The sequence below is a fragment of the Barbus barbus genome, assembly GCF_936440315.1.
Source record: "Barbus barbus genome assembly, chromosome: 30".
Taxonomy (NCBI): domain Eukaryota; kingdom Metazoa; phylum Chordata; class Actinopteri; order Cypriniformes; family Cyprinidae; genus Barbus; species Barbus barbus.
This window is the reverse complement of record NC_136758.1, coordinates 28328385-28346896: the sequence shown is the minus strand read 5'-3', so window position 1 is coordinate 28346896 and position 18512 is coordinate 28328385. Positions and strand designations below refer to the sequence as shown.

Here is an 18512-nt window from a genome sequence, read left to right as displayed (position 1 = left end):
TAATTAATTTTTTTAAATGGTAAAAAAACGGGACGGTAAATTTGACAACGTTCTCTCTTCTGACTGCAGTTATCAGTCTCTCTCTATTTGTTTTCCTCTCTTTGGATGTCATGGGAACACTATATTGTGTGTGTGTGTGTGCAGGTGCTGGAGGACAACGACTACGGCCGTGCGGTGGACTGGTGGGGTCTGGGAGTGGTGATGTACGAGATGATGTGCGGCCGTCTGCCGTTCTATAACCAGGATCACGAGCGTCTGTTCGAGCTCATCCTGATGGAGGACATCCGCTTCCCTCGAACGCTCGCGCCCGACCCCAAATCCCTGCTGTCCGGCCTGCTCAAGAAAGACCCCAAACAACGGTGACACTGCTGCTGATTATTGTGCTGATTTCCAGTACAAATATCTCAACATTCTTAAATCAAGATACAAACAAAATGACAGACAGTCCCCCTCATGTCGTCCCAAACCTGTTCAGAACACAAATTAAGATCTTTCTGATGCATTCCGAGAGCTCTCTGATCCTCTCATAGACAGCAAGGATTCTTACACGATCAAAGTCCAGAAACATAACAATCATTAACTCTTTCCTCAACAAACACAGAATTTTCTGGGTTTTCACTGTTATACGCTTTTATCTCCTGAATGAGTCTAGAAAGTGCCGATCAAAAACTCAGACCAGGAAGATGCAGAAATGCACGATCTCATATGTAAGCATATGCATATGAAAAATAATGCGATCATTAAAATTAACCGCATACAAATGAAAACTGCCTACTGTTACAGAGTGAAATGTCGCTCCAGAAAGTGTTAAAGGCCTGTGCAAGCTTTGGGAGCCATCTACTGCATCTTACTGATAATATTACTGAATATGATCCAGATGTAGTATTTGATAAAAATGCGATTTTCTCAACATTTTGCTCAAAATGTTCCTTTTTTATGAAACCTACCTACATTCAAGTGTTGATAAAAATGGTTGAAGCTAGAATAAAAAAGACTTTTTTGTTTGACAGTAAAGGGTCTGATCTTTATTGTTGATAAAGATATTTAAGAAGATAAAATATTCTTTATTGCATGTTCAGATAGTCAGTCATACAACAAAATATTCTGGGGGCCATGAAATTATAGTGAAAATCAGCAAAAACGCTGACGGGAAAAGAGCTAAAATAGTCCATTCAACTGTAATTTATGAAGCTACGAGAAAACAAAAATAACGAGTTTATTTAAGAATTTGTCTCCTCTGTGTCACTTAATAGTGCCATTTTGGAGAGTATCACGTATGTAAACAATGCAGATACGTTGTTTACGCTCAGATCAAAGCATAAACAACATATCCGTGTATATCCGTTGCATTTTTGGGTGATCTATCCCTTAAGTCTTGTTTTCTGAAAAATATATCAAAATTAAGTGAGTTTATGCTTAAAACAAGAACAAATATCTGCCAGTGGGGTCAGAAAAACTGACTTAATTCTAAGGAAAATCCATTTGCATATATTTGTTCTTGTTTTCTGCATAAACATGTTATTTTGGTACATTTTTCAGAAAACAAGACTTAATATCTAATGTCATTTTGTTTCTCAAGTTAATGTATATTGATGTTGCCTGAGAAGATTTTCTTGAAGTAAAATTAATGTTCACGGAAATAAAATATAAAACCTCTTAAACTTATTTTATTTCAGTTAGTAACAGTAACAAGGCAACATTTCTCATTTTTGTTCAAGTTGAAGTACTAAAATAGCTCAAAAATGTAATTACAAATAAAAACTATTAGACATTAGGGATGGGCGATATGGCCTAAAATTCATATTGCGATATACATTGCAGCATCTTGCGATAACGATATATATTGCGATATATAAATTATAGTAGAACCATTTCAGAACAGGTTACATAGACCAAACTGCTAAATGTATTTTTTTTTTTAAGAAATAAAGAAATGTTGTATGTCGTTTTGATAACATTTATTGTGCAAAAGCAAAACTGTAATTATACAACACAATGTTGCAGATAAATAAAAGAAAATATTTCCTTCTAAAAGGCACTACACTTAAGTCATTGGTTCTTAAATGCCACCCAAGTTGCAGGGAACAAAACAACTGGTGTCTTTTTAGTTAAGGAACATACACTGTACTGAAAATACTTCCAGTATTAATTAGGCAAAGAAAATTATTTTGTGTAATGCACAGATACTTTAAATAAAAACACATTTCAAACCTGCAGCCTAAGGTAACGCATTTGGTTTTAAACATTGTGTTGTCCTAATGAAATTAAAACTGGTGTCTTGTTAATAAAGGAACGGACACTGAATTAGGGATATACTTCCAGTATTAGGCATGGCTATTTTAAATAAAGGAAAATTCTTAAGTCCTTACACAAGTAAACAGTTATGGCCCTGGTAATTTCAATAATGAATAATGAATAATAAAGATAATGAATTTCAAACGAAAGTGACTGAACCAATCATGTTTTTATTAATATAAGTAGCCTACATATACATATAATTTTATATAATATAGAAGTAACGTTAGGCTATTTTTATACTTCAAACTGAAGTTAATGAACCAAAAAAAAAACAAAAACAAGATGCTGCAGCCAATGAGCAGCCGGCGGGGGCTGGTTGCCAGGCTGCAGGATGACTCACCCTCGCTCCACGGACAGTTGTTTATGTTTTATCAGACAATAACTATTTAAGATTTTGCTTCAGTATAATTTTCGGGACAATTAGAGCGGGATTCGGGACAGCAGCTTAGATTTCGGGACTGTCCCGAATTTTTCGGGACGTCTGGTCACCCTATGCACCAGTCTTTTTCACGAGCTCCTCTGTTTCGCTGACGCTTTCAGCCATGTTTATTCAAGATGACGAATATGATGATGCGTTGCAGCCGGCTGCAGGTCGTTGCTCTAAATTTCGCGGGTAGATTGCGTCATCAACATGCATTATCGCGATAGTGCAATAGAATTAAAATCTCTATCGTAGGCCAATTTTGTATCGTTTATATCGCATATCGTTTATATCGCCCATTACTATTAGACATATTCAAAAAAACTAATAAAAAAGAAAACAATTTAAAAAAGAATAAAAATTACACTAAAAAGGAAAATTCTAAAATCAAAACTAATTCAAAATATTAATAGCTATTATAGCATATAAACTTGAATGTTTTTATCTAAATATTCAGAAATCTTGTTTTCCCAAAAAATGTACCAAAATTAAGTGAGTTTAAGCTTAAAACAAGAAAAAAAAATGGATTAATGAGAAACAAGTCTCCACTGGGTAGATATTTGTTCTTGTTTTAAGCATAAACATTACATTTTGGACTTAATATCTTGTTATTTTGCATCTCAAATAAATGTATATCAGTTTAAGAATGTTTATAGATATTTGCACTGGAAAACCAAACAAAAATACTGAGTATGAAAATGAATCTGGCAGCGCTGACAGACATATAATCATATTTACCATGATATGTGCTGCTGTGGATGTGTCAGTAATGAGACGCTGTGTGTTTCGTGTGTTTTAGGTTAGGCGGAGGCCCGGATGATGCAAAAGAAATCATGCACCACAAATTCTTCACTGGAATTGTGTGGCAAGACGTTTATGAGAAGAAGGTACAAACACTGAACACACACACTATCATATATCAGAGAGATCATCCTGAGACTATAGTGGCACAAAAAGAAATTGCTACATTAATTGATTGTTTAATGACTCTTCATTGATAAAATCATGCCACATTATGGAAGTAGAATGGATTTCAGACCATATTTCTCATATGTGACCCTGCAGCACAAAAGCAGTCATGAGTAACACAGCTATATCTGTAGCAACAGCCAACAATATATTGTATGGGTCAAAATTATCTTTTATGGCAAAAATCATTAGGATATTAAGATCATGTTCCATGAAGATATTTTGTACATATCCTACTGTAAATATATCAAAGCTTAATTTTTGATTAGTAATATGCATTGCTCAGAACTTCATTTGAACAACTTTAAAGGAGATTTTCTCAATATTTAGATTGTGTTTGCTCCCTCAGATTCCAGATTTCCAGTCCTATCCCATGCAACAATTTAAAAAAGCGTATTTATTCAGCTTTCAGATGATGTATAAATCTAAATGTATGACTGGTTTTGTGGTCCTGGGTCACGTTTGAGTTTGAGCAGAAGTGCTGGATGAGGGTCGTCTAACCGTTTCTCTGTTCCTCAGCTGGTTCCTCCGTTCAAACCGCAGGTGAGCTCAGAGACAGACACCAGATATTTCGACGAGGAGTTCACAGGACAGACCATCACCATCACACCGCCGGGACAAGGTACTCAAACGCCCTCACCACAGTCTCCTCAAGGGTTCCCTCTCATTCTAGAGACTCTAGAACACAAAAAGGCCTCATATTACCTAATGAAGATTTTTCAAATTATACATATGCATCAGCTTTAATGCATTGATCAAAAAAGGTTCAAAATACATCATTTAACGTACAGTCTGCACATTCAAATATTCAACTTAATGTCAAAGAACTTTAGAACAAAATCTGTGCATAGATGCAGTAAAACACTTTCTTCTGTTACCGGCTGTAATTCAGATCTTGAAACCAGGAAAGAGTTGTAATCTGGCTCTGATTCATCTGACGACTAATGGAGAATACAAGACTTCTTCACCTTACTAAACGTTATCAAAAGTGCTACAAAGTGCATCACATTTTGTGTGAAAGTATTTTTGGGATCAGCAGCTTATAATTAGTAAGCAGTTAGCAACAAGATGTTATTTCACTTTTTTCTAGTTCTATTTATGTGAAAATATCTCATGATGCAATACTCAGTAATGTTTTTCATTAGAATTCTCATTTCCTACTTTTAGATCTGATTAATTATTCTCTTTCATACTGTCCACTATATAAAATAAAATATTTTTAAATAAAATAAAAATTTATAAAATAATAAATTTTAAAATACAATAAAATTGTAAAATATTTTACTTCTTTACATTGTCTTTTTTAAGATAAAAACTAAACACCTGGGTTTTTTCCCCCCATTGAATTGTTCAAATAAATTTTTGGCTAATAAAAAGTAATAAAAAATGAGTTTTATTTTAAAATGAAATATTTTACTTCTTTACATTGTCTTTTTTTTTTACATAAAAACTAAACACCGGGGGGAATTTAATTTCCATTGAATCGATCAAATAAATCTTTGGCTAAATTGCATCATTTCACACCTTTCATGAGCGGGGGATTTTATTTAATCATATTGAAACACAAAGTTTAATTTAGTGTTAATTAAGCATCAGAAACTATGATCTAAGCATATAACAAACAGTCTATAATAAACCTCTGTATCCATTTCTAAAGAAAAATACTTTTGGTTTGGTTTGTTTGGAAAATATTTATCATGGCCACAAATTAAGAATTCATTTACTCATTCATTCCTTCATTTTAGTAAATCATGGCCACATTGTAATAGGTTTTTCCTCTTTTTTCATTTAAAGGGACAGTTCACCCAAAAATGAATCCTGCCATCATTTACTCACCCTAATGTTAAACCTGTATGAGCTGCTGAACACAAAAGAAGATGTTTGAAAGAATGTTGGTAACCAAACAGTTGACGGTACCCATTGACTTCCATTGTATTCTATTCCATGCTATGTAAATCAATGGGGACCAGCAACTGTCTGGTTACCAGCATTCTCCATTTGTGCACAAATTAGTACCACAATTAATACATCTTAACATACTGGCCTGACAAACACCTGTACTGCACATTTGTCTTGTCAAAGCATTTGGAGCATAAGTAAGTGCGCCCCCCCCCCCCCCCCCCCCCCAAAACAATAAATCGCAGTTATTTTCCTGAATAGTTCACATTTGCGTACAGCTTCTGGGTGTCTTTCAGGTCAGAAGAGTGTATTATAAATGATTCTGGTTGTGTCTGTGTTTTGATCAGATGGCAGTATGGAGTCGTTCGACAGCGAGAGGAGGCCACACTTCCCACAGTTCTCCTACTCGGCCAGCGGAACGGCGTAAAAAACCAACGTCACAGAAACAGCACAACTGCTCTGAGATCAGACGCTCGCCAGCACGTTTACCACGTTTACCACGTCTGGATCTGTGATGTTTCTCCGTTCAACGCTGCTTCTGTGGCCTTTGATTTCAGTGTTTTCTGAGGATATGAGAGGGAACACTAACATTTCCACTCAAACTGCCAAATTAATACAGAACTGATTGTGTAGCACTTCTTTTATCTGGAAACTAATGCCATGCCAAATATTACTGCATTTACATTCAAAAAAGCCCATTTTTATGAGCTGACCAATTGAAACGTACAAAAAAGTACAGCAGAATAGCAGCTTTTAGATGAATATCTAGAAAGTAATTCTGCTCTGTTTGTCATTTTACATGATTTTTCTCGACTGTCTCGCTCCCCGAAGTATTCTCAGACTAAATTTCACTTGCATTTGTGATCATTTGCATCGAATGTGCAATATAGTAGAAATGTAGATAAATTATTTTTTGTAATTATTAAAATGACTGAATTCCACTTAACAAGAAATTAACTTATTAAACCCCCCACTAATATAGTAAATGAGTGAAAGCTGTCTAGAACATTTCTGAATCATATTTCAATCAAAAAGAAAAATAAGCAATTATATTTTGCTTGAAGAAAATAAAGCCTGTTTTTAGGACCAAAAACGATGGAATTAAAGCGATGAGAATCAAATGAGAATAATGATGTATGCATGAAGATTAAGAAATGATAGAATTTAGAGTTGAAATGTGTCACTAATCCTAATTTATGATATGAGTCATTACAGTTTCTGTTCGTGAAAACAATGGCTTTTTTTCTTTTGCATGTTACCTTTCCATTTTTGGCATTGAATAAATTATTTTGGGTTCCATAACTATTTTAAATACGGCATAAAAAATATGGAAGCATGCCATGGGATAAAAAAATAAAAAGGTAATTTTAAACTTTTTATAAGTTTTTTTTGATAAACTTTTTATCTCATATATTTATATCTTAATTCTGACTTTTATTCTCGTGATTTTGAGGGAAAAAAAAAAAATCAGAATTGCAAGATATAAACACAATTGTGAGAAAAAAATGTTGCAATTACCTTTTTATTCTGTATCATTTATTCTGTATATTCTGTAGCCGAAACTAAAAAAAAAAAGTATTTTAATGTAATGTTTTTTATAATCACGAGAAAAAAATTCATAGTTATAATGGAGGATGCTACCGGGGCATGTTGTCACAAAAGCTCAACAAGCATAAAGGCAGAAATTGATTTAAAAAAATAAATCATCCTGACCAATGCAGGATTTAAATGTCCTATTGGTCCTTAAACAGGCTTGATTTGTCCTCTTTTTCTATGTGAGCTGGACGTGTTTTCATGGCTCGGTGTCTGATATTAAGCTTCGCTCCCGTGTCTAAAGGACAGATTTGGATTCTCCGTCTCGCCGATCCTCGTCCTGTTTTCTTTTCGAGGTTTTTCACGCGTGTTGCACAACCTCAGCGAGGTACTTCAGTGACTGATCAACAGTCCATGAGTCCAGGGGACCATCGAGGTCAAATAAACCTCGCCGTTGTTTGAAATGACTTTGTTTTTTAGCGTCGGTTCCTTCGTTATTTATATATTAACAGCTATAAATGAGGTTTGTGATTTACTCTGCAGGAGAAATGCGTTTTTTACTCCACAAACACACACACAACTCATTCATTTGTACATTCTAAGTGTTTTGAAGGTAATTTAAAGCAACATTTCTACACATCAGTGTAAATACCATGCAAATGTTGCGATGTAATCAGCACAACCACAAATATGATCTTTGTACAGATGTGAGAATCTGTTGGCAGGTTATTATTATTATTATTATTATTGTGAAAGCTCTGATAATTGTTGATATGGTGTAATAATCACCATACGTACATGAATGTAAAGGCCTTTCTGTTCACCTTATGACCTTATTTTATATGCAAAACTATTTTTCCTGTTTTTAGATCTGATGTTTCATATGAATTATGCTCTTTCATACTGCCCTCTTTTTTTAAACGGGACGATATTTGACTTTTTTATTCTTTCATTGTATTGTCTTTTTTAACACGTGAACTAAAGAACACCAGCTTTAGGATACAAATAATATTCCATTTGTATACACTGTTCAGCTGTTTTTATGATTTAGACTTTTTTCCATTGAATTGATCAAATAAAGTTTTGGCTAAATTGTATTGGTTGATTATTTCACAATAACTGAAACACAAAGTTTAATTTAGAGTTCATTAAATATCAATAACTAAGGGTCCATTAGTTAAGCAAAACATTTGTTACAGTATGCATTCATCTTAATAGTTATTTCATTCCAGCTCAGGTCCATTAAATAATAGTAACAGATACAACTTTTGATTTTTAATACTGCATAATGCATGTTGAATTACGTTACCAATATATTTGCATTTTATCGTCATTGCATAATCAGTTTCACAGCTCTTTTACTATTTACATATTGCACAGTGACCATTAAATAGTCTATAATGCTTTTTAAATAAATAAATATTATGGAGGATGGATACTGGGGCATGTTGTCACAAAACTTCAACCATCTGCATATTTTTTCCAGAAACTGACCTGTCCTGACAAGTACTCATCTGAGTAAAAGCTGTGACAACTAGCCCCGGTTACTCTGTGTGTCGTTGTGTGGCTCCTGCAGTCTGAAGCAGATGGTTGAGTCTGAGGGCCAGATGTTGCTTACAAACCCTCACAGCTGGACGGTGTGTAGGACAGCACCCGGAGGAAGCAGAAATACACACCTACAGCCCAACAGAAGCAGAGGAGTCAGCGTTTCTCCCGTCTCTGTGCTCCTCGCTGCAACACAAACACGTTTCATCCAGATTCATTTGAACACCACACCTCTGCCAGCACACGCTGACTAATGCATGACAATTACATGTTGATAGTAGTTGTTGATAGTCTTACAAATGATTACAGAAAAGAACCACGGGTGTTGTTTTTATGTAATGTGTCCCTGGAGCACAAAAGCAGTCTTCAGTAACACAGGTATATCTGTAGCAATAGACAACAATACATTGTATGGGACAAAATGATACATTTTTCTTTTATGCCAAAAATCATTAGGATTAGTAATATGCATTGCTAAGAACTTCATTTGGTCAACTTTAAAGGAGATTTTCTCAATATTTAGGTTTTTTTGCACCCTCAGATTTTGAGTTGTATCTCAGCCAAATATTGTCCTATCCTAACAAACCATACATCAATGGAAAGATTATTTATTCAGCTTCAGATGATGCATACATCTCAATTTCTAAAAATTGACCCTCATGACTGGTTTGGTTTTGTGCTCCAGGGTCAGATATGAAGCTCAGAAACATCTTCATGTATACTGCCGGACAGACGTTTAAAACAATTAAGATGTTTCTGAAAGAAACTGCTCACCAAGGCTGCTTTTATTTGATCAAAAGTACAGTAAAAATTGAAAAATATTATTGCAATTTAAAACAGCAGTTTTCTATGTGAATATGTGTTAAAATGTAATTTATTTCTGTGATCAAATCTGTATTTTCAGCATCATTACTCCAGTCTTCAGTGTCACATGATCTTCAGAAATCATTCTAATATACTGATTTACTGACATTTCTGATTATTATCAATGTTGAAAACGTTAATATTTTTGTGGAAACCATGAAACATTTTATTTTTCAGATAGAAAGTTCAAAAGATAAGCATTTATTTGAAATAGAAATCTTTGGTAACATTATAAATGTCTTTACTGACACTTTTGATCAATTTAATGCATCATCTCTGAATAAAATATAGGTATTATTTTTTTTTTTACTTGCCCCAAACTTTTGAATGGTATTGTATCACAGTTTCCACAAAAATATTGTGCAGCACAACTGTTTTTAATATTAATAATAATCAGAGATGTCCGTATATTAGATCACGTGACACTGAAGACTGGAGTAATGATGCTGAAAATACAGCTTTGATCACAGAAATAAATTACAGTTTAACACATATTCACATAGAAAACAGCTGTTTGAAATCATAATAATATTTCACTATTTTTACTGTATTTTTGATCAAATAAAAGCATCCTCTGTGAGCAGAAGAGACTTCTTTCAACAACATTTAACAATCTTGATTATTCCAAACATTTGGAGTATACCTTTTTTAGTGGATAACGATTAAACATACTCATTTTTTAAACTCAACTTCTTCCTGATAAAATAAATATTTTAATTTACACGAGTTCTCCAGGACTAGAAATTCAAGAAAACTTCCAAGACTATAGAGATCCCGGTTCTTTAATGAAAACAGCTGTTGAGGAAAGTCTTGATTTTATTTGTTTTATCTTATTTTAAATCAGTTCATAGCATCAGTGCACGATGTTCATGTTGTCCTTGACTCTTCTGAGTGTTTAGTTTCGTCTCTAAAGTGTGTTTCTTCTCGATCAGACAGCGCCACCCAGCGGATGCGTCGGGTTTTATTAGTCACTAATTATTATTAGGACTCATTTACAGTATATTTGCAGTATTGTAGATTAACTAAATATTTGTATTTAATGTCAAAATATAGGTTAAAGCACGCGTTTCAACGTTTGACGGCTATTTTGACAACTTTTTGTCCGCCCTAGATATTTTTACAGTTTGTATTATTATTTTCTTCCACTTTTATTAATTTTGAATACATTATCTAATGCAATGACATTCACCCGTTAAGTGTCCAAACACGCATTAATGTCTAAATGTAATATGCATGTGAAGGATGTAGGGTTTTATGTCGTAATCCAGTAATTAAAGCGTGTTTTTCTGGAAGCAGTTTCAGGTGGAGGCGCTGCGTCGTGACGTCACTGACGCACCGCGAGACCGGCCTGAGAAACTCTGACGGAGCGTCGCGACGAAGGCGGATAAAAGTCTCTATCCATCGAGAACAACAGCAGCAAACCGAGGCGACGCGATTTCACTTCATCTAACAGAGCTAGAGACGCGTTAGAACCGTGTTTAAACGCTTTAAAGTGTGTCGTCAAACGCTGGGATGCTCGGGAATGTCAGGAATAAACTTCCTGTTGAGTTTTAGCCGCCTGGAGTTCCTCTGAAGGTGAATCTATCAACACTCTTCTGCCTCCATAAACTCTCTTTTATGTGTTTTACAGTGTTTAGAAGCCTTTATTTGTGCTGTCACCTCATGAAGCGGAAATATCTTCTGTTATGAATCTGTTATGAATGAATGCTGACAGGTTTGCTAGCAGCTAATCCAGTCTCTGCTGCTCTGTAATTATCTTAAAGTCTGGATTTGAACTGAATCCAGATTAATTCAGTGTTAAAGATGTCTAAACATACAAGAATACACTTAACTGGATGATATAACAACTTTACCTTCATACGAGTAACACAATCATTTCAGATCATTGATTGATTATGACTAAGTTTGTCAATTATTTGCTCATATTTATAATTATTATAGAACACTTTTTCCTTATTTTATGGCATGACCTTTATTTATTTTTTTAGCAAATTTATCCAAAATCAGATGGGTGCTATTTCATGTTTCTTAACATTTCAACTCAAAACCCACTCTTTTTCATTCATAATGTTCATGACTAATAGATAATATATTAACCAACAGATAAACTCTCATTCATGCATTAAATATTGACTTTCCACCATCCAATCAGTTCCTAATGCTAATCTAGTTTCACTCTGAAATGCGTCACATTATGAAACTTAAAAAAAATGACTTAATCACCTTTTTTGCAGTCAATAAAATTACAAATATTCAATGTGCCTCGCTATAAATGAGACACTGAAAACATGCATAATGTACTAAAATGATTAAATGGGTTGCTTCATGATGTGAACTCCACACCTGAGGCTGTAGTGAAGGTTAATGTGTCTGTATTGTGATTATAGCATGACTTTGCTCCTGTAGGCTGCTGGTGGGGTTTTGAGGAGCTGTTTTGAAGATGAGCGTGACGTGGTGGTTCCTGGTGAGCAGCTCCGGCACACGCCACCGTTTGCCCCGCGAGATGATCTTTGTGGGCCGAGAGGACTGTGAGCTCATGCTGCAGGTACATTACATATTTGATGCAATCACTGCTTTAAAAGAAAAATAATATTCAATAGTATTATCCATTTGACTGCACTGACACTATCAGATGAGAAGAAAATCTGAGCTGAAAAAAGATATCTTCTGTTGAGCTGCTTTATAGTTGAATATTTCATAACTCATTAATTTTGAAACGCGGTTATTAGAGTTGAATCAACATTGAGTTGAATAATGATACTTTCTACTTCTGTAGAGATTCTGTACCCACAATTGATTAATTTCACACCATTAATAGTCAGTTTTGCAAAGTTGAATTAGTTTCATAATTGATTGATTTTACAATAAGTGTCATAATTGTTGCAAACGTAATCAGTTATGAAACAAGTTCAGTTTCAGCTGTAAATCAGCTCTGCAGAAGACAGAGTCATTAATCACATTAATTTAGTTCATTTCACCTTATAATTGATGAATGTTTGCACATTTTTTTCTGTTATTGTCCTGTTTATTACTGTGAAGCTGCTTTGAAGCAATCTGTGTTGTATGAAGTGCTGTAGAAATAAACATGACTTGTTTTACTCCTAATTCATGTTAATTGATTTGAGTGATATGCAGATCGTAAATACCTCTTTTAGAGTACCTCTGTAGTGAATGTGTTAGAAACATTAAGAGCAGCTCTGTTCATGTACACTGATGCGATCAGTTACATTTGCTGCCAAATAAGGCTTTTCTCTTTTTAGTCGTTTTCAGACACGATTATCAGTGATTCACAGACTTAGTTTACCGGTTTTATTTATGCTGCTGCAGAATCTAGCAGTTTCTTTAATAAAAAAAATGCTTTGCCACGTCTTATGTGAGAGTTAGGTCTGTTAAACTTTTACCGTAATTATTAAAAAAATGGTTTGGTCATCATAATAAACTAAAACTTTTATAAAATGTGTAAAAAATAGTTATTATAATGAACTAAAACTAAATTTAAATTTCAACTGAAATAAAATATTAAACATGCAATATTTTTTAAAATTTATTCTGTTTTAGTTATTTTAGCACATCAAGTTAAATTAAATGAAAATTTTTTTTTTTTTAAAGTTATAAAAAACTGCTAAAACTTTTCAAATTAAAACAAAAACAGGAATTATAAAAATACAAAATATTAGTAGAAAAACATGGTAAAAAAAAAACTGGCGCACAGAAATCTCCCGTTCACTCATATGACACGTGTTTTAAAGTCTGAGCAACAGGAGGGATGAAGCTTCAGCAAAAGGTCCATTTCTGTCTCTTAAACTCAATCAAACAAACATCCTCGTCTGTTGTTCTGCTGACACTAGAATGCAGCGTTTTGACTCTGTTTATACGGTTCTGTTCATGTGCGGTTAGTTTAGCACGGCCCTCTCACCGCTGGAGTCAAAAGCCTCGTTCGGTCTATTCATGCACACTGAATGCGTCCAAACCTCGGCCTCTCCCTCTCCGCTCATGAATCGCATTCCTCACCCGCCGCCAAATCTGGAGTATGTTCAACCACGTCAGAGCAACTCTTTCAAGATGCACTATCATTGACTCAAAAGTGTTATGCAATGCATTCAACTTAAATGTATAAATACGTACACTGTACTTTAATTCATATGATGCATGTAAATACTGACAGTAAACGCAAAAACACAAGCTGTAATGAAGTCCCAGAGTCTCTCGGTGGCTCAGAACAATGACATCAGCTGATGGCCACTAATGAGGCTGTAAATGACTGTGGGCCGATCTGCTTTGATGCATGAAGACTGCTGACTCCGATAATGCTGGGTAATTGTGCCTTCCTGTGGCCACATATAAATGTTTATCTCCAAGTTTACTGATGGGATTTTCTCCATGGAATAGATGGTTTTCTGCCCTCATACGCTGATGATATTGTGTGCTCTCACTCTTTGGCCGTGGCTCTGCTCTCCAGACGGTGGATAAGAGCTGCAGACAGGCCTTCTGTTCTTTTAAACCTCTCAGTCCTGCTGTGTAAATATCTCAGCAGACGTTTTAACACTAAAGGTTGTTTTCTGGCCCTTGGCAGCATTTACATTGGATTTGCGTGCATGTTTGTTTTCTGATAAGCTGCTTTCTGTTCTTTGCACCTTCACAGTCTCGCAGTGTGGACAAACAACACGCCGTGATCAACTATGATGCGTCTACAGACGAGCACCTGGTCAAAGACTTGGGCAGCCTCAACGGGGTGAGTTCACTGCGTCCTCTGCATGTCTTAAATGTGCTTTTGCCGTTTCTGCATGCATAAATACAAATATGGATTTTATATAAGGCTGCTTGATTGGGTTATAATTATTGCGATTTTGTCAAATAGTGTGATTTGAACTATTATTTGAAACGTCTTGCGTTGCTGCTGCTGCATAAAAACATGTGTTAGAGAGTCAGACTTGTAATCCAAAGGTTGTGGGTTCGAGTCTCGGGCTGGCAGGGATTGTAGGTGGGGGGAGTGAATGTCCAGCGCTCTCTCCACCCTCAATACCACGACTGAGGTGCCCTTGAGCAAGGCACCGAACCCCCAACTGCTCCCCGGGCGCAATTTTGTTAAATAGTGTAATTTACAAACTTGGGCTCAAAGCATCTCACATGTTTTACTCTTCAAGCATGGCAGATTCTGCATGCACAAATGCAAATATGGGTTTTTATATTGGGCTGCTTGATTTGGTTAATTATTCATGTGATTTTGACGGTGTGTTTTGAACTACAATTTGAAAAACATCATGCATTGCTGCCGTATAATAATAACAACTATGTAAAATCACATGGTAGAAGCTGTCATGTGTCCTCTGTATGTTTTAAAGGCACTGCAGTTTCTGCATGCACAAATTGAGTTGGTTATTGAGTTGCTTGATTTGGTCAAAGTTATTATTGCAGTTTTGATAAATAGTGATTGGAAACTACCAATATAATAAACACATTCTCACATTGTTTGCAAGAACAAATGTGTAAAACTGCATGTGTGAACACTTCAGAATTGCAAGCAATGCCTTTTGTCTTCTAATTAAATAGTTTTGCTCTTGGTTAGCTGTTGCATTTAATGCAAACGTGCAAATAAAGTGAGCTTTGAGCACGTTGCATTCAAGAAATGAGTGATATAACCAAAATAACACTTCTAACTAACATGCTGGAATCTTTTTATTAAAATGTATACTGAAGAATGTGTTGAGTTCATATTGTATTTATATTGAAATATCAAGCATTTAACATTGACAAATCTTTTTTTTCATTGCCAGACCTTCGTGAATGACCTTCGCATCCCTGATCAGACCTACATCACCCTGAATTTATCAGATGTCATTCGCTTCGGATATGATATCCTTCCTCAAATCAAAACCGAATAAAACAAGCTTGTACGGCCGGTGTGGTTTGACTCAGGCCTTTGCTCAATGCTGAGAGCGAAATCCTCTAACCCTGAGTAACCTTGCAGAAATACTGTTTGATAAAGAGCAGAAAAGCAGCTTTCTTGTTTATGAGACAGATTTGCCCAGAAGTGTGCTTGAGGACAGTGTTGTGCTCAGCTCGATAGAAACGATGCTACAAGCGATTTGAATGCAGCTCATTGTTGATCTTGAGGTTTTGTCCTGCTGTTGTTTTCTCTCTCTGGTCATTATGGGATAGTTGGGTGTTTGTTCTTGACCGTTGACACATTCACACATATACATCCTGGAGAGAAGCCAACACAAAGTGCCCGAGGAAGCCCTCAAGGTAGATTTGAGTCTTTATTTCATCTGTTTTCCTGCACATTCATAAAAAATATTGTCTTATTTTCAGTGTAATGTCTACATGCCATTTGTTATTGCTAGTTAACAAAGTATTATTTCATGTTAGCTCAGGCCCCTTAAATATTAAAATAAAAAGTTTTATATTTTAATAATTATTAACAGATTAATAAATGTATTTCTTTAACTAGTTAACTAATGTTAACCTAATTAAGTGTTACTAAAAACATAAATGTGTTGCTTGTATTTGTCAAAGCACTTTAATGTTTTTTTGATAAAGTATTTCATCTGTGGGGAAAAAAAAAAAATAATAATAATATTTTATTATTTTCTCTAAATGTATAAATTTAATATTTGTATTGTTATTATTAGTAATTATGTTATTAAATTATCTAAATTAAGTTTTATATTAATAATAGTAATACTAATAATTGTCTAAATTATACATTTACAAATTTAGACGATTGAATAACAATAATAATTATTATTATTAAATAATAATTAATGTTCTCTGAATTCCAGCATGAAAAATACACCAGTCAACTTCAGCTGGGTCAAGAGACGCCGGAAACCAAGAAACACAGCCAGACAGACGAGAGACGCCGAAACTCAGATGCATTACATGTCAAATCAGATAAAACGGAGCGGAAAATCATCACAGGTAACATCAAGATGCTGTACTTATGAAATACTTCATGTACAGACTATTCAGAATTTGATAGATCCTTTCAGCCTTAGCTGTGCCATCCTTTCTTGTTTTTTCTGCAAGCTTTATACTTCAGAAATGAACGTTTGTTCAGTGTTCAGCATGCGGAATCAGTGATAATGTCATTGTAATATTTGCTGATTTACTTGACAAGCGCTGTTGTTTCTTTCAGGAAGTGCGAGTCTAGTTTGAATATTGCTGGCATTTGAATGACTGTTCTGTCCATCAGTGTAGTGTTAAAGGGACCGTTCACCCAAAAATAAAAATCTGCTGATCATTTACTCCTCCTCGGGCCATCTAAGATGTAGGTGATCTTCTTCAGTAGATTTTTAGCTGAATCCGTGGTTCTTGGTGATTCATAAAATGCAAGTCAGCAGCTGCACGTCTTTGAGCGTCAAATTAAAATCATATCAAGGAGCACAAAATGAATGACTCTTGACTATATATAGAGGTCTTATGAATCGATTGATCTGTGCAAGAAACTGAACTGTTTCTGAAATTGATCTGTGCTAAAAATCTTCTTTACTGTTCTACTGAAGAAAAAGGCCACCTACATCTTAGATTGGCCTGGGGATGAGTAAATTAACAGCAGTTTAATTTTTGGGTGAACTGTCCCTTTAAGACCCAGGGACTGTGTTTGATTTGGAGGCGATTAATGGGTTGAGGTTGGCATTGTTCTGCTGCAGGTGCTGTGATGGGATTACTGTTAAACCCGGTTAAACGAGCCTCAGACTCTCCCTGCTGATCTGTTTGGACTTGTTTACTTCACGTGTGTGTCTTCATATGCTCAAGAGCTTGCAAAGTCAATCAGCACCATTACTAGTGCTCCTACTGAGCGTTAGTGAGGTGATCAAATCTCTAAAAACCCCAAATCGTCAGTGAACAGCGACTCACAGAGACATTTGTTTGGTGCTTATAAAGAGGGATAGTGTTGCTCGTGGGATAATGAGGGGTTTCACGGTTAAACAAACTGGAAGGCCTGAATCATCCGGTGAAAACGGACTCTGAACTTGTTTGGAAATTATCTGAATTTTCCAAAGAGAAAACTTTCCAATCTCTTGTTCAAGGAAACTGCAGGTTATTCATGGGTTGCAGTGTTATTTTAGTTGTTTTGCTGTGTTATTGCTAATATTGAGTTATTTTATATGTAATTTCTAGTCGTTTGTCTATATAGTTTTAATTTTAGTACATCAAGAGAGTTGCAGTATTATTTTAGTTAATTTTTTTTATATATTTTAGCTAATATTTTTAATTGGAGTTTGTGTATTTTCTGTTTTCAATTTGAATTATTTAAAAGTCTTAGTGTTTTTGTTGTTGTTGTTGTTTTTTTGTCAAATTTTTTATTAGTTAAACTAAATTAATGTGAGAGACGTTGCCTTGGCAACTAGCTGAAATTTAAATATTAAAGTTAACTTTTTTTTTTTTTTTTTTTTTTTTTTTTTATATATATATATATATATATATATAAGTACCAATTCCCCCCCACCATGGTTTTCATTTAAGTTTGGTTTAGTTGACTATAATAACACTTGAGTTGATGAAAAGTTCAATCATTTTTAATTAAAAACGATCAAAATAAAACGCTTACTAAAAATAAAGGATGAAATATTTTATTTGATTACTGTACCTGCATGTCATGTGACCATTAACCGACCTCAGAAAACCGTCAAAATATATTAAATGTATTTAAAATGTTGTTAAATTATTGCAACAGTAACTTAAAATCTAAGGGGGTAATATTTCAGTTGACAAAAGTCTGGAAATCCTTGGCGTAGTAGATAAACATATATATTTTTAAATAAACAAATGTAGTTTACTCATAAAAATACATCTGTTGAAGCTTTAAAATGCGTGCATTTTGGATTTTTATTTGCATGATTATTCATCTATTAAATAGATTTTATATTTTGTATAGTTTTTCTATTTATTTTGTATTTTAATAGTTTTTTTTCTTTTTTTTTTTTAAATAAGTCACCAGTTAATTTCATTAATTTAGGCTAAAATCTTTAAAGTAAGG

General features: G+C 34.6%; 2 protein-coding genes across 5 annotated transcripts in view; both read left to right on the top strand.

Annotated features, from left to right (window-relative positions):
- akt1 (v-akt murine thymoma viral oncogene homolog 1) overlaps positions 1–8216 on the top strand; it is a 55440-nt gene extending 47224 nt beyond the window's left edge. Inside the window, exons 11-14 of the mRNA XM_079386333.1 lie at positions 145–359; positions 3519–3606; positions 4208–4310; positions 5935–8216. Of these exons, the coding sequence (XP_079242459.1) occupies positions 145–359; positions 3519–3606; positions 4208–4310; positions 5935–6014 (486 nt within the window). The 3' untranslated portion in view covers positions 6015–8216. The remainder of the gene's footprint in view (positions 1–144; positions 360–3518; positions 3607–4207; positions 4311–5934) is intronic.
- A 2626-nt stretch (positions 8217–10842) lies between these two features.
- The window catches only part of LOC306850614 (centrosomal protein of 170 kDa protein B-like), a 32837-nt gene continuing 25167 nt past the window's right edge, over positions 10843–18512 (top strand). For all 4 annotated transcript variants that reach the window (XR_013782423.1, XM_079386332.1, XM_079386331.1 and 1 more), the window contains exons 1-6: positions 10843–11104; positions 11917–12074; positions 14172–14261; positions 15304–15384; positions 15719–15775; positions 16312–16450. Coding sequence is in view for 3 of the 4 variants with exons in the window: in XM_079386332.1 (XP_079242458.1) it covers positions 11970–12074; positions 14172–14261; positions 15304–15384; positions 15719–15775; positions 16312–16450 (472 nt within the window). In the remaining variant the exon portion in view is untranslated. The remainder of the gene's footprint in view (positions 11105–11916; positions 12075–14171; positions 14262–15303; positions 15385–15718; positions 15776–16311; positions 16451–18512) is intronic.